The sequence below is a fragment of the Lithobates pipiens genome, unplaced genomic scaffold (assembly GCF_037356315.1).
Source record: "Lithobates pipiens isolate NorthernLeopardFrog02 unplaced genomic scaffold, aLitPip1_a1.2 Scaffold_13, whole genome shotgun sequence".
In the NCBI taxonomy this organism is placed as follows: Eukaryota; Metazoa; Chordata; class Amphibia; order Anura; family Ranidae; genus Lithobates; species Lithobates pipiens.
The window spans coordinates 464,512,333-464,536,779 of record NW_027507718.1 but is presented as its reverse complement, the minus strand read 5'-3'; the positions used below and the strand labels follow the sequence as shown (position 1 = coordinate 464,536,779).

The 24,447-nt window shown below is 42.2% G+C and overlaps 1 protein-coding gene across 3 annotated transcripts in view; it reads left to right on the top strand.

Moving 5' to 3' along the window:
* The window catches only part of ACOX3 (acyl-CoA oxidase 3, pristanoyl), a 172,265-nt gene that overhangs the window by 111,927 nt on the left and 35,891 nt on the right, over positions 1–24,447 (top strand). For all 3 annotated transcript variants that reach the window (XM_077477850.1, XM_077477851.1, XM_077477852.1), the window contains exons 11-13: positions 8,525–8,645; positions 12,008–12,130; positions 13,983–14,096. In XM_077477850.1, coding sequence (XP_077333976.1) covers positions 8,525–8,645; positions 12,008–12,130; positions 13,983–14,096 — 358 coding nt within the window. The remainder of the gene's footprint in view (positions 1–8,524; positions 8,646–12,007; positions 12,131–13,982; positions 14,097–24,447) is intronic.

Here is a 24,447-nt window from a genome sequence, read left to right as displayed (position 1 = left end):
GAGAGCAGCGTAGGGTTGGGACTGTGGCTTGCAGTCCAACCAGAAGTGATGGTTCTGTCGGACGGAAAACCTGTCATGGTCGAAGGTAGAGGGGAAGCTGTCGCCACTAAGGGACCAACTACCTTTTTACCAGGGACCATAGTGAGTAGCTGCAGCAAGTACCGGAGCAGTGTTCTCCCCAACCGGTGACGGTGAAGAATCAGGAACCATCAGCAGATGCCAAGCCAAGGACCCAGCCAGTGGGGTAATGCTTGACGAGTATCTGGAGTGCCAAGCCACGGGGTTCAGTGGCAGTGAACAAGCAAGTCTAGTGAGAGAGACTGGGAGCTCAGTGGGTTGAGAACCTACAAGAAGTTATTGTAGGAGAAGTGAAAGTGTGCATTGCAACCTTTGTTAGAAACTGTTCAAGACTGTTGCCATAGGAGACATTGTGTTTACACATGCAGATGTGGCGTCCGGCTGGGTGCCTTTCCCTGCATGGCTGTCTACCTATAGAAGACTCGGAGTCTGCTAATTAACATTGCAACTACCAAAGGGTGTCCAGGCCCTGAACCCTCTCTCCCACAGTTCTGTTTAAGAGACAATAAATCTCTTTGCATTACAGAAATGTCTAGCGCCCATGAATCTATCTTGCACTACACCTACCATGCCTTGTAACCCACTCTACAAAGAATGTTGTCAGCTATCCCTAACTCTAGAGGTTCTCATTAGACTAAAGTAGGCCTGGGACCTTTCTACAATAGTTTTGTATTTTTTTATATATCGACGCCTGATGGTGTAAGTCCATCCAGTTCAACCAGCAGAGGAAAAAAAAGTGAAATCTTGGCATTTGGTGCCCAATGACTCATTCAAACTTTCAGATTAAAACACAGGTTCATCAGTTGTGGCCCTGTATTCCAGTGTTCTTTGTTTACATTATGCACATAAATGATCATATGGAGAGAATAGTATTTCTATGATATACAATGAATTCTGCAAGCTTTCTCTTTAGCGTGTGGTTTTAATAAACATGTCAAAGTATGAACTCGATAACTACCAAATAAGGTTGCAGTTTTTCTTGAATAGATACATTTAGAAAATGATCCATCAACCCAAGTGTGCAATTAGATTTAACCACATACCAAACTGTTTCAGTTTGCTGCACAGTATAATTTGAGTCAACGTGCCTTAGCAGGGAGAAAAACAAGGTAGGCAAGACTTAACTATCTACATGTCTCGGGATATTCCAGTGAACTTGGTAATAGCTGATAATGTTTGAAAAAATGTGGATCACTTACTCTAGTAATCCCAGTGATATGAAAATATCAGCTGTCAAATCACGTTAGTTGTCATCAGCAACATGAATGTTTTTCAGCTGTCATGTCTGATAGAGGAGCCTAATTTATTCTGAATGATAGTATGACTAATTTTCAGGAACCATGAATCAGACTGAGACATAAGTGCAGTAAAAATCACACTATTTAATAAAATGGTAAAATGGTATAAACAGAGCAAGCATAGTCAAAGCGTAGCCAGAGTTCAGTAACCAGGACGGGTAGTCAGAACAAGCCAGAGAAACAGGAGTCCAGAGATCAGCAAAGTCAGGTGCAGCAAACAGGATCAGGAACCAGAAGGGAAGCCAGCCAATCAAAAGTCTTTCACAGGAAAACACAGCAGAGAGAGTCCGGATATGTTGACCACGGCAAAGGCACAGAAGATCTGATCCAAGAAGTTTATATAACCAGCAGCTCTAGCTGACGAGCAGTAAATGAAGACCATCTGAGTCACTGTGGAAGGAAGAGTCTTTGGCAATTAACTGTCAGCTGAGCACAGAGCTCTGAGAAGGAAGGGCTGAGCCCAGCCCTGACAGTACCCCCTCTTCAGCGACCCCTCTCCCTTGGAGGACTACCAGATTTGAGGGGAGTGTACCCCTTCCAATGAACCGGGGACTGTATGTGCCCACAGTAGCTACAGGAATCAATGATAGATTATATCATATTCCTCATGGTGAGATTCTTATGGTCAGTCAGAATAAGAACTGGCACAGTAGTACCTTCAAGGAAATTCCTCCATTCTTTAAGGTCTAAAATGATTGCTAACAACTCTCTGTCCCCAATCTCATAATTGCATTCCTCAGGAAATAATTTAGTTAAGTGATTGAGACCCCTATAATCAATGCAAGGTCACAGTTCACCATTCTTCTTTTTCACAAAGAAGAAACCAGTACCAGCAGGAGATGAGGATCTGCGGATGAATCCTCGAGAAAGTGCATCGGCCACATACTCCTCCGTGGCTTTGTCCTCCGAGGCAGACAAAGGGTAGACCCGACCACGATGGGGTATAGCACCAGGTTGAAGGTAAATTGCGCAATCATATGACCGGAGGCAAACTACCGGCTTGACCTTTGTCAAAGACATCGGGAAATTCACGGTACTCCTCTGGCAGGGTGGAGAGAGAAGGGGTGCACAAGACTTTAGCCACTTTCAGAAAACATTTCTCCCTGCATTGTGGCAACCAGGAAAGGACCTCAGCATGAGGCCAATCAAAAAAGGGGTCGTGCCTCTGTAACCAAGGATAACCAATAACCACTGGAAAATGAGGTGAGGAAATTACTTTGATTATCTCATGGTGAAGAGCCCCTGCGACCATGGTCAACGGAACAGTCTCATGAGTCACATGGGCAGGCTGTAGAGGTCTCCCATCAATAGCCTCAATGACAAGTGGAGTGGCATGAAGCTGCAGCAGAATTAATTGCTTGGAAACAAAGGCACCATCTATGAACAGCCCTGCAGCCCCAAAGTCTATTAGAGCCAATATCTAGGATGACTCAGACCAAGAAAGGGTAAATGGTTCCAGGGGCTTATCCTTCTGGATAACTGGGGACAAAACAACGCCACATAAGGTCTGTCCCCTACAGGACATCAAGGTGCGGGCGTTTCCCAGACGGGTAGAACAAGACTTCAAAAAGTGACCTGCCTGGCCACAATAAAGGCACAATCTCTCCCTCCACCTAAAGGCCCTCTCATCCACAGAGAGATGTGTGAAGCCAAACCGCATGGGTTCTACCTAACTGGCAGACTCTGTACCAGGAGGTATGGGAGGTGAGGTAGGCAAGGGTGGGACTCCAAAGCTCAGAGCCAAACGTACAGGAGGCTTCCGCAAGCGCTCCTTAAAAGAGTGTTTCTCTCGGAGTCTGGAGTCAATGAGGATGGCAAATGTGATCAACTTCTCCAGCTCAGTGGGTATGTCTCAGGCTGCTATCTCATCTTTGATGTGATCTGAGAGACTATGTTTTATGAGTCTGTTTATTGGGTCAGGGTTCAGATTAAGGTCAGGCTAGAAGGCTCTGCAAACCAGTCCTCTATCACTTCCTCCTGGTTCTGGAGGTTCCTGGAAACTTATAGAAGCTAGTGGGTGGAGGAGAAGAGGCTGAGTCTGAATGTTGATGGGAGTGTGGCACAATCCCCAGACAGGAGGCCTGGCAGATGGCTGAACAAGCCCATAAATATGGTGGAGCCAGAGTAGCTGAGAGTTGGGTGGAAGATGGAATGCTAAGGTTGCTGCATGTGGCCTGAGAGGAAACCCCGGGTTAGGGGCTCTGCCTCAAGACAATAGCTGAGAAATGGAAGGAGAGGAAGCCTAAAAGAGGAGTCTCCATTACCTTTGGACATTTGGGCTGGGATGAGAATTTCTGATCAGTTGGAGGTCTGAACAGGGGTCTTGCCCTGTGCAGCAGGGATCAAAAGACAGTGTGAGTACCTTGGGCATACAAGGGGAAAGACTGCCAGAGGTAGCATACTTTCCAAGGGCAGCGTTGTGCTAAATCCTGATCCCTTGTCTTGGGGAGTTCTTCAGAGCAGCCAGGTGGACTGGTAGTCAAGCAGCCAGTGAGCTGGTAGTATTCCCAAGCATCAGACTGGGTGAAGTTCTACAAAGGAGACAGGATACCTCTGCATCCAGTTTGCAACTTTGTGCTATTTTACTAAAGGGAACCGAGAGCTCCTGGTCCATCAAAGATCCTATCACTGATCCATAGAGACTGCATTTATTCCGGAGGGTACAGTCCAGGATCTTCATTCTTGTACATAGGAAAGGAAATGTGTTCTCATCTGTTCAGGTTGGGCATCCCATAATCCCTATACCCTATCCAAATTGTTTACCCAATAAAAAACTCCCTGATTTCTTATGTCTGGATGCAAGTTGGAAATGCCTGTTTCCCTGCCGTGCAGGAATAGGGGGAACCAGTAACTAGGGGCTGCTGGGGGAGTTGGTGTTAGCGCTACAATTATTTACATCAAGCTGACCTCTTTTATAAGCAGGGGCTAAAATTTATTTAAAAAGACGATACATTATCTATAATGAATGACCCACTCTTAAAGCGTTACTAAAGCCACAACATTAAAATCAGTGTGTATATGCAGTAAAGCATGCTTGTTATACTCACTGTGGAACCTAAGGGGTTAATCATCCGCATTGCATAAAAAGGCTGTTTGATCCTGTATGAACAGATCCTCCCCTTCTTCCACTGACTCCAAAACATGTCTGGATAAGACAGAGTATTTGAAGTCAGGCTGCACATGCTCAGTTTGGTGTTTATGGCTAGAGAGTTTTTTTTTTTTTTTTTTTGGGAAGAGTGCATGTGATGAGCACAGGGTCAATCAGCACTGTTCAGACAGAGGGCCAGGGTCCCGCAGACTTTATAGGACAAGCTTTACCAGACACTAAGAAAAGTCACAAGACTTCTATATACTGCTGATGAGAAAAGGTATTTAGCAGTGTATATTTACTGAAATAATTGCATTTTCATGTTCTGTGTACTATGGGAGATTAGATATAGTGATTGCAGGGTCCTGGGTTTAGTAACACTAACTTCTTTAAAAAAATACAGTATCACTGGCACCATGTCCGATGTTGGCAGTGCCCTCTAAACACAGCATATTCAGGACACTATAAGGTTCATAGACTGTTTCTGTTAAAAAGCGTCTGAATTTGTTCTTCTCCAGAATGTGCCAAAGTCTGTTTTTAGCTGTCTGAATTCTAAATCCAGTTTTCCTTTGAGTCTTCTTCCACATTACTTTTGTCTTAAAATGTCTCAATTTAGTTTACAAATTGTTTGTACTTGGCTATGTTGCTGTGGAATTTTTTCTTTAAAGAGAAGTTTCAAATAAACTCAAATCTATTTTTACACAGCAATGTAAATTATGTTAACTTTGTAAGCTTAAAGAGATATTAAACCTAAAACCAACCATGAAATATGTTGCAGCTTACCAATACTGAGATGTGGTGGCTGCATCAGTTTTCTCTTTTTTTTAAGGCTTTTTTCACATGTTTTCACCTGGTGATCTGGCCAGTAACACACCTTTTGTATTATAGTGCCTACACTCTGGATGAAGGAGCACAGGGGGCACAGTAGACATCAGCATTGTCAGTCTAAGGGGAGGAGAGTGTTAGATATACTAGCAGATTTAAATACTCTAAAGCCCCATACACACGAGAGGACTTATGTCCGACAGACTTCCGAAGGAGTTCTGCCGGAGTTCCGACAGAGTTCTGCCGGACTTTTCGACTGAGCGGACTTGGCCACACACAATCACACCAAACTCAGACGGATTCGAACGTGATGACGTACGACTGGACTCGAATAAGCAAGTTCATAGCCAGTAGCCAATAGCTGCCCTAGCGTCGGTTTTAGTCCGTCGGAATAGCATATACACGAGCAAATTTTTCGGAGGAACTGGGTCCGGCGGAGTTCCGTCGGAAAAATTTGACGCATGTTCCATTTTCTAAAGTCCGTCAGACTTTTGCGAATCAAAAGTCCGTTGCAGCCCACACACGATCGAATAGTCTGACGGAATCATTCCGTCGGACTTTGGATGTTGAAAAGTCCGCTCGTGTGTACGGGGCTTTAGAAATTGAAGGCAAACTCCTGCTCATGTTGCATTTACACAAGCAGTTACAGCAGTAGTTCTTTTTTTTTTTTTTGGGGATAAAGGTTTTACCTCACTTAATAAAAACTGATCGTTGTAAGCACCCCTGTCAGTGACAAATGGTTTGTTTCAAGGATCTAAATGAATAAACTTGAAGGAGAGCTTGTTCTGTTGAAAAACAACAGATGTACAAATGGGGAAGGGAGATCTGTACTTATGCGAACAGTACTAGGGGTGGGTGATCTCTATGTAGAGGGTGTAATTTGTACTTGGGGGAGCTGTATCATGCGGGGATTCTAGGTGAAATCTATACGGAGGAGAGCTGTACTAAAGGAAGGGGTGAACTCTACAGAGGGGGTGCTATACTAAGGGAAATATCTGTACTGGTTATGCACTCCTGACCAATATGCTCTGTGTGTTAGGCACCCCTTCGCTCTGTACATTTTGCACTCTTAAATGCTGTGTGGGGGCAATGCCCAGACTAGGGATAGTGAGGAATTCTCGCTGGTGCTCCTAGAGGCTGACAGAGGCACATGTCTACATAGTGGTATTCCTTAACACACAAGCTCCTTCACCACCAGGACCTTCCATCACCTATGCCAGGTCAGCACCGTTTTCCGACTGGCTGGCTGATTTATGCACCTAGACACCAGTACTATAGCCATTGGCAACGGCAATAGAGACTTACATGAATATATCCACTGCATTTTAGTCCCGTATATTGCATCTTCTCTTGAATTGTTTTGTCTCCTGGTGTGAACCATATGTGTGATACTCCATGCATGCATGTACCACTTTATTTGTATCATTCAATAACTTCAGATGAGACAAAGTCAAAGACAATGTTTCTTGAGCTTGAGGTTTCTCAACATAAACAATTAGAGCTTCTTCATATCCATTTCTAACAGAGTGCCTTTTCAGTGCCCCTGCCCATTGAGGTAGTCATACCTTGTAAATAGAAGAAAATCTTTAGAGTCCTTTCAGTCCTTAGATGAATAATACAAGATCATGTCCTTAGAACCCTACCTGGGTTCCTGCCAAGGGGTGGTATCATGTAAGGTGGCAATCACATACAGACATACCCCACTTTTAAGTACACAATGGGCTTTATTTACTAAAGCTGGAAAGTGCAAAATCAGGCTCACTTCTGCATAGAAACCAATGAGCTTCCAGGTTTTATTACCAAAGCTTAATTGTACAAGCTGAGGTTAGAAGCTCATTGGTTTCTATGCAGAAGTGAGCCTGATTTTGCACTTTCCAGCTTTAGTAAATAAACCCCATTGTGTACTTAAAAGTGGGGTATGCCTTTACTTAGCTCCTGTTCCCTTCCCATACATGGAGCAACCTATCTCTAGAGGCAGTTCCCTCTACCTATACAGTGGCTCCAGTAGAGGTCAGTAGCACCCAAAAAGCACAGGAAAACGTGACCAGCAGAGTTAACTCTCAAGAGGCACCAGCTCTGTAGGGCAGCATAGCAAAACAATACAACAGTCAAAACACTCATTAAGAAAAAAACAAAAAATAACATCATACAGCAATCCCCAATAAGCATCTGCTTACGTGTGCAGTCTATATCCAAGGGGTCTTCTAAAAGTTTCTGCACTTTTTTATATTTAATAGAGTTTAAAAAAATGCAAAAACGTTTTGAAGAACCCTCGTACATTACGTTGTATACTTCGTACTCCTGACCACTACGCTCTTACCACTGCTATATTTTACACAGCGCACATATTAATAAAAGCATGCATCCATTTATACACTTATGCCACGTACACACGATTGGAATTCTCGTCGGAAAAAGCTCTGATGGTTTTCCCGTCGGAAGCTGTCTTGCCTACACACGGTCGCACCAAATTCCAATTGTTTAGAACGTGGTGACGTACAAACACGTACGACGGGACTAGAAAAAGGAAGTTCAATTGCCAGTAGCCAATAGCTTCCATCTCTTAGTTGAATCTGAGCATGCGTGATTTTTGGTGTGTTGGAATTGCATACACACGATCGTAATTTTCGGGAAAATTGAGAACATGCTATCAATTTTTGGCTGATGGAAATTCAGACAGCTAAATTCCGATGGAGCATACACACGGTCGCATTTTCCGATGAAAAGCTTTCATTAGTCTTTTTCTGACCGGAATTCCGATCGTGTGTACGCGGCATTATATCTAGGTAAGCGACCCTGGAACAATAGGAGAGCTGTGCAGTGCACCGGCAAACCAGCAAGGAGCTGTCATGCATGATATTCCGGAGTCTCCGGAGATATGGAAAGGCAACGGCATCTACAGGTTCCCTGAACCAAGGCAGCAAGCATCGGGTGTGGTGGGGAGTATACAATACGTTTCAGAGGCCCCGCCTCCTTTTTCAACTATGCCCAATGGTAATACAGAGTTGTATTTAATGTGCTGAGCAAGTACGCTCAAGTTTTAAGCCCTTCCGCTGTTGGCACAATTTTGCCATACCCACAGTCTACCACAACTCGCTGTGTAGCCTGCCTGACTATTCCCCCCACCCAGGAAAAAAAAATTATCTACGACCTTGGCCAGCATTGTTTAAAGTTATGGTTTAAATGAAGGACAGATTGTTTTCTGTGATTTTATCATGTGTATTGTTGATTTCAGGCTGAACTTGGCAAGGAGATCCATGCTCTGTCCTGTGCCGGTAAGCCCCTGGCCTCATGGACTGCACAGCAGGGGGCACAGGAATGCAGAGAAGCATGCGGAGGTCATGGCTTTCTAGCTAGTAAGTGACCAGAAAGAGGATTACTGTCAAAAAAATTATGCTTAGATATCACACCACTGTTTTACATCCAGCCAATAATCACTCAGTCTAGAAAAATTCCAGGAAATTATTAGGGATTAAGAAACCTGTTTCCAGAAAGTCCACCTGATAGCTGACTGATAAGACAAAGGTTTTTTTTCTTTTTCCATAACAAACAATATTTAGTTACCGACTATTGCTGCAGGGAATATGGAAAGTGGAAACATCTGTCATTGAAATAATTTGAAATCTCTATTTTAGTTTGTATTCATCAGATGAGTTTGTGCTTTTTTTTTCAAAAAATGGGAAGTGGAATTTCAGGCTAAATACATGGTTGAAATTCATATATGAAAAAAATGTGTAAGCCCTTGTACACAGGGTCGGAGATTCCGACGGAATGTGTCCGATCAGACCGATTTGTCGGATATTCCGACTGTGTGTGGTCTACATCGGACTGTTTCCATCGGAGTATCCGACGGACCAAGTTTTCCAACTTGTTGGTAAAATTTTCCGACAAAATGCTCTGATCGGACATACTCCGAACATGTGTAGAGAATTCCGATCGGACAAAGTGCCACACATTCTTCCGATCAAATTCCTACATCAAAGCTATTGGCTACTAGCGTGAACGTAGTCCTGTTGTAACGAAATAACGTCATCACGTCGGATTTTCCGACAACTTTGTCCGACCATGTGTATGCAACAGTTTCGGACAAAATCCGACAGATTTGGTTGTCGGAATCTCCGACCGTGTGTACAAGGGCTTTCTCTGTTTCTGTTCAGCCAATCTAAAGCTGGATACACACTATACAATTTTCTGTAGATTTTTTCCTTCACATTTGCCAAAACCATATAATATGAGGTCAAACCTTAATGCCGCATACACACGACCGGACTTTCCGGCAGAATAGGTCCGACGGAATCATTTCGTCGGATAGTCGTGTGTGTGATAGTCCGATCATTTTTCTTTAAAAAATTCCAACGGACCTAGAAATAGAACATATTTCAAATCTGGCCGACGGGCTCAATTACTATCGGGAAAACCGTTCGTCTGTATGCTGGTCCCACGGGCCAAATATGACACAAGGGCAGATATTGGCTACTGGTTATTAAACTTCCTTTTCTAGTCCCGTCGTACGTTATCACATTCAAAACAAACGGACTTTCTAAGAGACTTTAGTCCGTTCATGTGTGGGCAAGTCCGTTCGTTCAGAAGTCCATCGAAAGTCCGTCGGGAAGACCGTCTGACCTTTTCTGCCGGAAAATCCGGTCATGTGCACGCGGCATTAGAGTTTCAATTTGTATGCAATCAGACAGGCCCATGCACTACATAGTTTTGGTAAATCAGACAACAAAAGTTGTATAGTGTGTATGGGGTCTTAGAATTCAGGGACCCTGCCAGACATTGTAGTTAGATCCTTGACCTTTAGGGGTACCTAGGCACACTCATGTGTCAACGGTGTAGTACTGTTTTCAGGAGAAATTCATAACAAAAGATACATTTTAAAAGAGAAGTATGTGTAATATATATATATATATATATATATATATATATATATATATATGTAAATGCAGTATCCAAAAAAAATACACTCATGTAGTGGACCCTCATTGTCCCTGATCAGAAATCAAAAGAAGATTTAGAAAAATTAAACATTCAAAAATTATTATCTTAGATAATATATTAAGAGGATGGGCACTATCAGTAAAAAAAACATAATGCAATATCTGAGAATAAAAACCTGATTTTGCCCAACCACCTCCTAAATGAACAAATTTAACAAAAAATCTTCATACAAGTAAAAAAATAAAAAAATAAATCTGCTCCCTGTACTGAGAACTGAGCAATCAAACACTGCTGATTTCTCAGTTCTCCCCTCCATTCTAAGCAGAAATGTGTGACTGTCCGCCACTGCTCTCTGCTCTGCCCCTCCAGCGCTCACTGTCGTGTCAGGCTGTACAGGAACAGGTGGCTCAGTCCCCTAGCAGCTTGCAAAGAGAATGAGCCAGCTGCCGGTCTAGAGCCTGGACTGGTCCCATGACTTTGGACATTAGCCCACTGTTTGAGGAAAAGGATGAACTGCACTCCTGTGATCCATAGGAGAAGTAGGGTCAAAAAAGCTTTGGTAATTACCTGTTGTTTAAATGATAAGTTCACCTTTTGTAACATGTTACATGTTATACCCATATTCAGGGTGCAACATGTAACAAATGCATCGGCCATCACCCCCCACCCCCAAGTTCCCATTTTGACAGCCAGTGTGGGATCTCACACCCCCCCAGCTGTCACAAACTAAAAAAAAAGCGGCCATGTGGGGCTCTGCCCACCTGGCCATGTCATTCATTTGCAGTATTCTGTGAAAGGAAAAACGACAAGTCCTGTCAGCCTTTGTGGCTGTCGGCTTCTAGTTCTCGAAAAACTACCATGGCACTGTTGATCGCTCTTGAAAGTTCATTGTGCTTCCTGTCAGAGTGTAACTGCCTGCCCGTATCAGAGGTACGGGCAGCTACACAGACAGTCTGGCATTACACCTATAATCTGCTGATTGCGGTTGCAATGCTTTATAGATCCCTAACAAAAACATATAACAAATGCGTGTTTTTAACTTTTTTTTTTTGCAAAAGCGAACTTATCCTTTAAGCACAGTTATTACTAGATGTTCCCTTAAACATGGCAAATTTTAAATTTTTGAGTTGACACCTACCTTAAGCTTCACAATTTTTATCCAAAGCACATAAAAAATCAGTATATACAGCTGGTGGATGTTTATTCAGTTTTGGGGGACAGATATGGAGAGCTTCATTCATTATTGAATTCCTTCCTAAACCAAGAATACAAGCAGTTCTAACCCACTAACACTTCTAATGTACAAACAGAAGATGGGAGGCTCACACACATTTTCACACTGAAGTCCAGTGGTACTGTCACATAACAGACCTTTTCTATGCTCCTTTCAGATATACAGTATATTTATATTCTGCAATTTCAGCTTTTATACGTTTTATTTGGCCACCGATACATATCATTTAAAGTCTTAAACTTAGACAGTAGTTCTTACCTTCTTTACTTATACATTTATTATTGACATGGTACTATTTTACTTTCTTTTGATCTTAACTTGCATTAAAATAATTTATGAATAAGATAATTCAGAAGTGACAGACTCGCTGTTGTAGTGATAGATTTTTTACAGCTGTTGGAAAGTACTGAATCCTGGAAAATTGCTGATGCCAGAGTTTACTATTAGCCTACTGAACATGATCCTTATACATATAGCCAGGAGAATTTCGGAAACCTTTCTCATGATAAATTATTTTACTCTCTTAAATTTGTTTTATTACAGTGAACCGATTAGGTGACATCCGCAATGATAATGATCCAAACTGCACATATGAAGGGGACAACAATGTCCTACTCCAACAAACCAGCAATTATTTACTGAGCATTGTCCAGTCCATACATGAAGGTAGGTATCTGTAATGTTCATGCTGAAATAATTGTTTTCCATTCAATGTAATCAGAAGGTTTGTTTTAGAGTACAGTATTATGGAAAGCCCTGTTACTTTTGTGTGTGGTCTCTAGTATGGCATTTCTGGGAGGCTGCATTGTGATAGAGTTAAGCCTTGTACACACGATCGGAATTCCCGCCAACAAAAGTCCGATATGAGCTTTTGGTCAGAAATTACAACCGTGTGTATGCTCCATCGGACTTTTGTTGGTGGAGTTTACGCCAGCAAAAGATTGAGAGCAGTTTCTCTATTTTATTCTGACGCAAAAAGTTCTGATCGGAAATTCCGATCGTTTGTAGCAATTCCTATGCATGCTCGGAAACAATTTGATGCATGCTCGGAAGCATTGAACTTAATTTTCTCGGCTCGTCGTAGTGTTGTACGTCACCACACTCTTGACGGTCGAAAAGTTCAGAGAACTTTCGTGTGACTGTGTGTATGCAAGCCAAGCTTGAGCGGAATTCCGTTACCATACAAGATTTTTTCGATGAAAACTCTGATCGTGTGTACATGGCATTAAAGTGTATGTCAAGGCATTAACAAACTAACCCCCAAACATCATCCAACCCCTCTAGCATGTCCCAGCAATTTTATTTATTACATGTAGCAAGACACAGATTCTTTTACTCACCGTACTCACCGTGATATCACCTTTAAGCTTGAAAATGTCTTGCAGTGGCTTCTGCTGATATCTCAGTTACTATGGACATAGGCATGACCCCAGAGCTACATCTTCCAAGAGCCCTGTTTCCTACAGAGTGTGTAGGTGGGCTCCTTGGAGTCTTGACTGCGGCAGCATTGTTTTGCTAAGAAAAAGATCAACGAATGTACTGATCAGTTTTAGTTAATCTCCCACATGTTTTCAGCTTATACAGGGAGTTCAGAGTACACTGGATTTCTGCCAGATCAACAGATATTTTTCTGCATTTTTTTTAAAGTCTTTAAGTGAAAAGCTGAAAGTATTGGACAGGTGTACTACGGTTTTTTTGTATTTTGCTCTGACATACACTTTATCTGTAGCTTTTATTATTTTGGAAATGCAAAAAGGCAAGAATAGAATTCAATAAAGTGGAAGAAGAAATTAGTTTTGCACCACTTTATTTAATCTATCCTTTCCTTTTAACAGTAATGAAACTGAAAATACCCAGAATGTTTCATAATCAGAAATATCAATTATGGCGCCTAAATTTTCAGTTTTCTTACGGTATTATATTTTCTATTACTGTAAACTACAAAGTCACTTAAAGCGTAACTTCTGCCTAAATTGAAAGTTCCGCTTTATGTCCTCTCACCCCACCCCCCTCCCCCGTCACGCCACATTTTGCCCATCATAATTTTTTTGGGGGGGTACCTAGATGAGATAGGTACCCACTCCCACCTAAGCGATTTGAGCAGAAGTTTGGCCTTCTCTCTTTGCCAGCAACCTTCTGTGACACATCACAGGTCTGAAAAGGCTGCTGAACTATTCACACAGTACAGCACAGCTTGCGCATTTTCGAGTATGGAAGCCGGCTGGAAGGAGTTACAGCCGGTGCTGGGGATCCTAAGACTGGTGAAGAACTGACCCGGATGAGGAGAGCTGGATCCCTGGATAGGTAAGTGTCCTATTATTAAAATTGACTTTTACATTTTTTTTTCTAAGTTGAAGATCCTCTTTAAAGAGAAGTGTTGTACCTATTTCAAGAGGTAGACCAAGAATAGTCTGCAGCTTGCCGGCGACTATAAATCCAAAAATTGAATTGAATTTTTTATGAGCTATGTTAGATCATTGCATCCGTAGTACTCAGTATTTATCCTTTATGTTAACAGGTAACGTTCCCTGTGAATCCCCTCTTGGATCTATACACTTCCTCAATGAGTTTAAGACCATTCTATCTTACAAGTTCACAGCACGCACAGCTAGGGAATGTCTGGAATGTACAGGTAATTACTTACTAGTTGTTTATTACTTTTGTAGTCTTAAGTACAAGGCTTGATTTTCTCTTGTTCAGACCATGGATGGATTCATCATCCATGCTAAACACCATGGATGAGGAAACTCTACTGCTAGCTTTTGTATTCAGCAGCTGCAGCACCTGTGGCTGCCTGAATGCCCAAACCGTGACTCCATCTCATAGGATGCAGTCACTGTTTGGCCGAATAATTTTTCATCTGACTCCCAGGAGGCTATGGCCACCCTTATATCTTATTTCCAAAATCCATTCTTTGCAAAGACTTTCGTTTACATGCACAGATTCGTTTTTTCTTTCCAAGGTAAAGGTATGAATTAATTATTTCAGCCATGATAATCTGGATGAGAATGATCACATCATAAGAATTCAATCATATTCACAGGCACCCTAATGTCCACCATTTTTTGTTGGTAAATTTGGAAAATTTCCATCAACTTTCCATCCCTACACTCTACAGCCTACTGTTTCAGGTGCAACAAGCAACAAATCAGAATTGGAGGGGAAATCAACCAAAGACATCACAATGCCAGTCAAATGGCATTTTTGATTGGTTTTATGAGGCCAAATGATAGTAACCAATGTAAACAGTATAAACTGCAAGTGTAATTATAATCCAAAACAGTGCAACGCTTACTGTATATAAATACTCAAAATTCAAGTGAAGTGAAGGTGGACGGTGGCACAGTTCTGATGGTGGAAACATAACACCTTTTACATTGTACATTATACATTGTACCTGATACATTGTATACATTGTATACTTATACATTGTAAAGCACTGCATAAACTGTTGGTGCTATATAAATCGTGTATAATAATAACATGGAGTAAAGTGAAATTACAAAGAGACTTTAATTTGGTGTGAAATGATTTGACACGATTGGAGAGATCATCATAATTGATTGGATGTGTTTATATTGAATTATAAGTATTTATATAGACATGCTGCACTTTTTTGTATCATAATTGATTTTTTTTTTTTTTGTATGCATGAGAATAGCATTTGGTGCACAGCAGTTATTGGGATTGGGGAGTGGCATTTAGCAGTCTTCAATTCCATGTAGCCAGGCTTTTAATCTAAATCTGTTTCATGTTTCCAAATTGAAGAAAAGTTGCCATGTTTAATTCCCTTGGTGTTTGCAGATAGACATGCTTCTTTAGGGGTGCTGCCAGTTTTGCCAGTAAATAAAGATAATTCATAATTATAAGATCATGCTTCAATTAAAAAAATATCGTAGAAATATAAGCAAAGACAAAACTTAGAAGGCACGTGCTACTAATGCCTTCTGCATTTCAGAGTTGTGTTAGCTATATAAATACCACAATCCATATACATTGTTTGTCCTTCGGCATTTTATGAGTGTGTGAGATTAAATGATTACACTGATCACCCATAGCTTTATGACCACTGACTGATAAAGTGAATAACATTGATTATATTTTTACAATGGCATCAGAAAGTTGGAATATATCAGACAGCAATTAAATATGTTGTCCCTGAAGTTGATGTGTTGGAAGCAGAAAACAATGGGCATTGCAGTTTGTTGTATATGGGACTGAGTAGCCGTAGACTAGTCAGGGTGGCAATGTTAACCTTTGTCTACAGCCACAAGCATATAACAGGGGGGGCAGTATAACTGGACCATGGAGCAATGAAAGAAGAGAGCCTGGTCTGATGAATTACTTTTACAACATGTGGATGGCCAGGTGTATGCACATCACTTACCTGGGCAAGAGATGGCACCAGGATGCACTATAGGGAAAGAAGACAATCCAATGGAGGCAGTGTGATGCTTTTGACAATGTTCTGTTGGGAAACCTTGGCTCCTTCAATTCATGTGGATGTTACCTTGACACGTACCACCTACCTAAACATTGTTACTGATCAAGCACTCCCCTGGAAACTGTATTTCCTGATGCCTCGTTTTGCAGAATTATGCGCCCTGCCACATTACAAAAATGGTTTAAGAATGGTTTGAGGAACACAACAAAGATTTGGAGGTGACGACTTTAAATTCTCCAGATCTCAATCCAATCAAGCATCTGTGTGATGTGCTGGAAAAAAGCAAGTTTGAGCCATGGATGCCCCACCTTGAAACTTGAAGGACATAAAGGATCGTCTATTGAGGTCTTGGTGCCAGATATCGCAGCATACCTTCAGATGTCTAGTGGAGTCCATGCCTTGACACATCAGGGCTGTTTTGGTGGCAAAAGTGGGACCTACTCAATATTAGTTTGGTGGTCATAAAGTTATGGTTGATCGGTATATGAGATTTTTCCTGGGGCTTTGTCCTACCGGGTATTAGATACACATGCATAGCTTGTTCTGTAACATGTTTCAGCTATACATATACTTTTCCATAACAAAAATAATGGTTAGAAAACAAATGGTTTAATCACTATAAATTATAATTATATAAACTTCACGCACATCAAGTGCCTGCAGCAATAAAGTATTTAGTATACTGTTGATTACATCCTCTGACATCAAAGTATATTGTCTACACCAGTGATGGCGAACCTTGGCACCCCAGATGCTTTGTAACTACATTTCCTATGATGCTCATGCACTCTGCAGTGTAGTTGAGCATCATGGGAAAGGTTCGCCATCACTGGTCTACACAGTTTCAGTGCCAACACAGGGTCACTTGTACATAGAAGTATACCTGCTAAAAAAAAAGCGCGACTATACTTATCTCTCCAGTGGCCATGTCTTTGCTGCTCTCTTTCTACTTTAAGTATTTTACAATTTTGGGTATGTAGAATACCTGTTTCCCTGCCACATGCTGTGCTTAATCCCGCTGGTTTGTAAATCACTGTAGGATGTACTATTAACTAGGAGGAACCACAGCATGCTGCAGGGGAAACTGGTATTTACAGCTGCCAGGAGGTGGTAAATGATAGTATTCTGACATTACAATAACTTCTATTAAAACACTCTTTTTTTTGTCTATTTATATTTTATAACTTCTTAGAGATGTAAAAATGAATATATAGGCGGTGACGTTTTGGAAAATATGTAGCTTAGTATCTAGACACTGCCACGTGTTGGCCCTAATTTAAAAAAGATGGTTGAATTTCACTTCTTCAGATACTTGGCCAAAATATCTTCTTCATATGGTACATTTGGGTGGTTTCTGGACTACAGAAGTTTTCTCAAATAGTAAAATTCTTTCAAGTTAAAACAAACCTACATCTAGTATTGTTTCTTTTTTACACTGAAAAGGGCATTTGCTGCCAGAGCAGCTGCTTTTACATTGCAGAGTAATGTGTGGAGTGAAATGCATTCCCTCTTACAGTTTTCTATAGTCAGCCTGAGAGCTCCGGAATACTTTGAAGGTGTTCCATCTATTTTCACATAGTGCTGATGAAAACAGTTACTGATCCAAGTTATGTTTTCAGTTTGTAGTAAGTGTTTTGGCTGCATGTTCAATATAACACATGGCAGATTTAAAATCCAAATTTGACCTTATTTTCTGTATTTTGTCTCATGCACTTGTAAATTTTCTTCTCATGGCCATTTGCAAGCACTTGCCTACCTTGCTAAAGGCAAACGGTCTGTTCACTCTGCATGGGAAGTTGTACTTTGCAATGAACTTTGCCCCAGAGCTTATTCAATGTGACGAAGCTTCACTTTGGAAGGGAAAAAAACAGCAACTTTGTTTGCACTTGATTGGATGTCAGCAAAGCTCCATCTCATTCACTAAGCTCTGGGGCAAGTTCCCATGGAAATTGAACAGTCTGTTTGCTTTTGATGAATCAACCCTGATGTCCCAAGGACTATGCTGCCCATTACCAATTAGAAATCTTCACATCTGATATTTTATTTGCTTCTGTAACTGTAATTTGTGCATATGGTCATATTGCATATTCTGAAAAATGAGCCGTGCTGTATGAAAGAAGGAAAATCAGAAGTGAAATGTAGTCTTATAGATTATATATCACAGAGACAATCCATTGACAGAAAACAATCCTGTGGTTTATTAAAGTTCTTGTGCGTGTAAAGGCTTGTGTTCCAATACTTTTGAAAAGATAGTGTATACATACATACTATATATGGAAGCTCGGCATTAAAGTTCACCACCCTGCTGCAATGTATGTGTATAGCTGGCATAAGGGGTTATACGCCGGAAAAAGCAGGCTCCAGAGACTCAGAGCTTTGCTTTTCTTAATGGCCTCCCAGTCTTAGTCCGTAGGGTTCAATATTGAGTTGGCCCGCCCTTTGCATATATAACAGCTTCAACTCTTCTGGAAAAGCTGTCCAAAAGGTTTAGGAGTGTGTCTATGGGAATGTTTGACCATTCTTCCAGAAGCATATTTGTGAGGTCAGGCACTGATGTTGGACAAAGCAAACAGAAAAAAGCGCCACCAGGTCAGAATAGATCAGGTTTAATTAATACACAAAAGTATATGTTAACTTACATAGTGGTTAAAATTAGTTCAGCACAATAGATCCTCTGTTAGTGGCATCTAGCTTGAGGAAGGCGCGCGCCTGTGGTTTACAGTGCGCATGCGCCGAAACAACGTCGCATCATCAGTGACCTCACTGCGTTGGGCTTCTGCTACTCACAGCTGACTGAGAGCCAAGCCTCACTCTCAGCTCCATTGGTCTGCATTATTATTTACTGCTAGACGGGACTCTATTATGTAAGCCTATGGACAGGTACAACACTGAGCTAGCAGCATGCTGGGGGATGCCACTAACGGAGGATCTATTGTGCTGAACTCATTTTAACCACTATGTAGGTGAACATATACTTTTGTGTATTACTTAAACCTGATCTATCCTGACCTGGTGATTTTTTCTGTTTGCTTTTATATGTTTTTTGGGGCTGGCTTCCCTTGAAGAGCCTGCCCTAGATTATGGACTGTCGGTTTGCTTACACAACGTTTTTTTTTCTAACTTTTAACCCATAAATATTGGTTCTGATCAATATAGCTCATAGACTGATTTTAAGTGGATATTCTGAGTTTTTATCTCATTCAGCAACAGCGCTACAAACCCATGTTTTTTGTTACTAATGTTGGACAAGATGGCCTAGCTCACAGTCTCCACTCTAAATGTGTTATATTGGTTTGAGGTCAGGACTCTGTGCAGGTCAGTCAAGTTCCTCCAGCCCAAATGTGCTCATCCATGTCTTTATGGACCTTGCTTTGTGCACTGGTGTGCAGTCATGTTGGAACAGGAAGGGGCCATCCCCAAACTGTTCCCACAAAGTTGGGAGCATGAAATTGTCCAAAATATCTTGTTATGCTGACACCTTTACAGTTCCCTTCACTGGAACTAAAGGGCCACACCCAACCCCTGAAAAACAACCCAACACCATAATCTCCCCTCCACCAAATGATTTGGAGGGGTGGTCCGATACTTTCAGGAATATAGTGTGGATGAGCAAGTTTGGAGTAGAGCAACTTGACTGGCCAGCAAAGAGTCACAAACTCAACCTGACAGAACACCATTGGGATGAATTAGAGCGGAGACTGCAAGCCAAAGCCTTCTTGTCCAACATCATTGCCTGACCTCACAAATGTGCTTCTGGGGGGGTGTGGCCAACCAGAGCTGAAGATGGACGCCTAAACACACAGCTCTTCTGCCTGGGGAGAGAACCAGATTGACACAGGCCCAATCCGAACCTCAGTCTGCAGACATCCTTGTTCCAGAGCCTCCGGTCATCCCAGACATCATGTCCAGAAAGAGGATGAATGAATATAAGCCGCAGAAACTGACTGCCTTCTCCTTCAAGCCGACAGAGAAGGTTAGATTCACACAAGATGACGCCAGCCCAGCTGCGCCGCGGGACTCCTACACGGATCTCCCGACGAGATTCCCTATGAAGCAACCACCTCGGGTTTCCCCACAAATGCACTTCTGGAAGAATGGTCAAACATTCCCATAGACACACTCCTAAACCTTGTGGACAGCCTTCCCAGAAGAGTTGAAGCTGTTATAGCTGGAAAGGGTGGGCCAACTCAATATTGAACCCTACAGACTAAGACTGGGACGCCATTAAAGTTCATGTGCAGGTAAAGGCAAACGACCCAATACTTTTGACAATATAGTGTAAATATATGTATACAGGTGGCACCACCTGTTTGTGCTGGGTACATGCTCACTCTGCACAGTGACTGCAATGTCGCAGATAATTCCTAGTCATTAATTACAATAGGGAGCGGGTGGGATGGGCTCCGGATCCTTTTGACTGATGCCTTCAATGTTACAAATTTTGAAGGGCCAGCTCCCACCAGCTGCAAAGGGTTAAAGGTAATGTATAGTGTCTTTGTGTATACAGTATTTTTTGTTTATGCTCAGTACTAAAAAAACATTTGTTAAAAACATGTTTTTATTTTTTATTCAGGTACATAAAAAAAGAATGCCTATAAATATTTCGTATTTACTTTTTTTTATTGTTCATTTAGAGAGACGACTGGATTCATTGGGTGTGTGGTATAAACCGACACATCTAATCCAGTTGTGCAACAATTCAATTTAGGCCAGCACTCCTAAACATTTACAGAACTAGACCTGCAATTGTACCTGGCATGTGTAATGCATTTTGCTCCACCTAAGCCTGTTTTGCTATTATGGCTGCATTGTATCAGGAGGGTGACAGTGCCTTGCAGAGCATTTAGCACTTCAACTAATGAATCTCCTGCTTTGTCCTTGGACTAGAGGCAAAAATTACCTACTGGCAATTCAAATTTAAGTACCTCCCTTTTCTCACCTATGAGGCCTATTACAGTATATAGCCAAATGTTTGTAGATAGTTGGATATCCCATTCCAAACCCATGGGTATCGATATGGAATTGCCCCAGCTCTCTTTCTGAAAACTGCACTGGGGAACAGAAAACTGCACTGGGGGAACAGAAAACTGCACTGGGGGGACAGAAAACTACTGCACTGGGGAACAGAAAATTGCACTGGGGAACAGAAAACTGCACTGGGGGGACAGAAAACTGCACTGGGGGACAGAAAACTGCACTGGGGAACAGAAAACTGCACTGGGGAACAGAAAACTGCACTGGGGAACAGAAAACTGCACTGGGGGACAGAAAACTACTGCACTGGGGGAACAGAAAACTGCACTGGGGAACAGAAAACTGCACTGGGGGGACAGAAAACTGCACTGGGGCACAGAAAACTGCACTGGGGCACAGAAAACTACTGCACTGGGGGGACAGAAAACTACTGCACTGGGGGGACAGAAAACTACTGCACTGGGGGAACAGAAAACTGCACTGGGGGAACAGAAAACTGCACTGGGGGAACAGAAAACTGCACTGGGGGAACAGAAAACTGCACTGGGGGAACAGAAAACTTCACTGGGGGAACAGAAAACTTCACTGGGGGAACAGAAAACTGCACTGGGGGAACAGAAAACTGCACTGGGGGAACAGAAAACTGCACTGGGGAAAAGAAAACTGCACTGGGGAACAGAAAACTGCACTGGGGGACAGAAAACTGCCTACCACAAACTTTTGCCAGAACGTTAGAAGTGTGTAATTTTCTAACAGGCAGCATAAAAAGTACCCTTTACATTTACAGGAAATACCTGAACTCAAGAAAGTTGGCCCTACAGTTAAAAACCTAAGTGCAGCCAAAACCACAAACAGAAAAATCAGCACAAGGGACATTAGGATGTGTCCCTTGTGCTGATTTCTCTTCATGCCCCCTTCCCTTGTGTGTGTCCCAGAATGCAGCGGGGGGAAGGAGGAGGGGCTGGAAATACTTTGAGACTGCAGTGGCGAAGTGAGAGCAGGCACCTATCAAAACCAGATACCCCACCCACCAAAAAGTGCCAAATGTGTCAGTGGAGGGGGGGGGGGAGCGTGCAAACAAGCAGAGCTTCCCCTTTTATTTCAAGTTCATATTGCAAAAAACATTTCAGGTAATTACTATACCTCCAACTGAACTGAATAATAATAGTATGACATTTTTAAAAAGATACTGTACAGAAATGAACTAAGGGATATTTATGTTTTTACAAGTTGTCAAATTATACATGTATGCTGGGGGGGGGGGGGGGGGGGGGGATAGGAATAAAATAGTGCATGTAAATTGGTCTTAGATAATCTCACATTGCCTTACATGAACTGCTATGCACACCCTCCATAGATTACTGCTCCTCTCCTGTCTTTTGTACCAGATCTCATTCTTTCTCCGCTACACGGTAGTGTGCCCCAAATATTGCTTAAATATTAAATCATAAACAATCTGTCGAGGACATAAGGGACCACTGACAAGGGAAAACGTGCCTGTATCCAGCTGTGTTTTCTGGGTGGATACACTACATCGTGTACCTCCACAGTTCCCGAACAATGTGACCATTAACATAAGAATGTAGGTCAGTCTGATATACTATGGAAAAGCCAAAGTAAACAATTCCCCGGTGACTCTTGAGGAGCGACTGTTAGCTCCACACCCTGACTGTCTGGTCTTGTACTCTTCGGCACCGTATCCGCTGCCACGGCTTAAGTTTCCGCCTCATGCCTGTCATACGTTGCTAGGCATTATAAACAGACTTTTAACTTTAGGTACGATGATGAATTTCACTTAATTTGTTTATATTTTCAGATATTAAATAATTTACAGCTGCAAAAAAAGATTTATTTATACTGGAAATCTGCCATATGCAGTTCATATTCTTTACACCCATGGGTGTCAATAAAAAGTTGTATTTCGATTTTTCATACTGCTGTGCTAATGTGTTTTATAAAAACATATTAACAAAATAGATAAAGTATACACACAAAGTAGAAATACCAGATTAGCTTATCTGAACACATACATGCTTTCATTTGGTTCCTCTTTTTCTTATCCTGGAGCCCATTTCTAAAGGTATTTCCACTTTTGCAGCCAAATTGGGATAATAGCTTGCAGTATGTTCACATTAACATAGCAAAACTTAAAAAAATAAATAAATTGTTGCTTACCTTTTTTAAGATTTTCTCTTCTGGAACATCCAGCAGAGAAAAGTTCTAGTTTTTGATGTTATGAGGGGGGCTGGGAAGCTGTACTTACCATAACTAACACTGTTTGTACTTTGGAGAGCAGATATTATCTCATCAGTTGTACTAGATTTGAACACTGTCTATCTTAAAGTGTTTGTTAACCTAAAAAAGAAAATTGATTCTGTTCCTTTAAAGCATGCCTTTTAAAGGCCCCTTGTGTCACCTGAAATACCTGGCTGATCCTGCCTGGCTATACCCTTCCCCCTGTAAACTGACCACAGCTTATCATAGCTGCTGATCCCTGACACCGTGGTCAGTTTACGTGCCTCCGTCATCCGCAGCGCTCCTGTCTTTCCTCTGTCCTCCCTCCTTCCCTGCCTGTCAGCTCTGTGCAAGTGCCCGCCCCTCCCCTCCTGCTGCTGAAGTTACATGAAACGTTTCATACCATCCTCTGTTTAATAATGCTGTGTGCCCCTGTGTCTGTGCCTTATAAAAATGAGCCGTTCTGTACCTAATTTCAAAGCGCCACTCGGCACTCACGTGACCGGCCGCCTCTCTCCTCCTCCCCTCCTGACTGATGTCAGCGGGGGTTTCTCTGCCCCACCCGCTGCAGCTGAGAGGGGGTTGGTCACGCAAGCTCTGAGCAGCACTCTGAAATCAGGTATAGAACGGCTTATTCTTATCAGACACAGAGGCACACAGCATTATTAAACAGAGAGGGTGGTATAGATTTAACAACCACTTTAAGCCATCCATATATGGATCAAATCACGGCCAATTCAGCAGGAAGCTGAGATTCCATCCATCTATGGGCAGGCTGATTGTACCCAAGTCAATCCATCGGTTGACTTGGGTATAACCAGCATGTCAGATTTTTAGCATTTCAGCATGCGATTTTTGTTAGCAGCTATAGCCGCTAGCAATAGTGACTGTGTTCTCCAGGCAGGGACAGCACACCCCCACCCCCCCAGCCTGGAGGAAAATTGCATCATCTATGTTCTGCCTTCTTCGGTAGATACTGCCTCGATACTCGAAATCTTCCCCTGCATTGGCCAGTCCTAAGCAGTAAGAGTATGGCCCCATTTAAAGCAGAACAGATCAATTTAAAGTGACACTAAACCTTCATTTTTTTTTATTTAATAACAAACATTATGCTTACCTCCACTGTGCAGTTCGTTTTGCACAGTGTGGCCCTAACCTCATCTTATGGGGTCCCCCGCTGGCGCTTAGGGCTCCTCCTCGCATCGGTAAACCCCCTAGGAGAAGCGCTCTCCCTGGGGTTTACCTTGTGGGTCCAGCATTTACATGTATATGCCCGAGTCCAGCATTTGCGTCTATATGCCCGAGTCCAGCATTTGCGTCTATAAACACA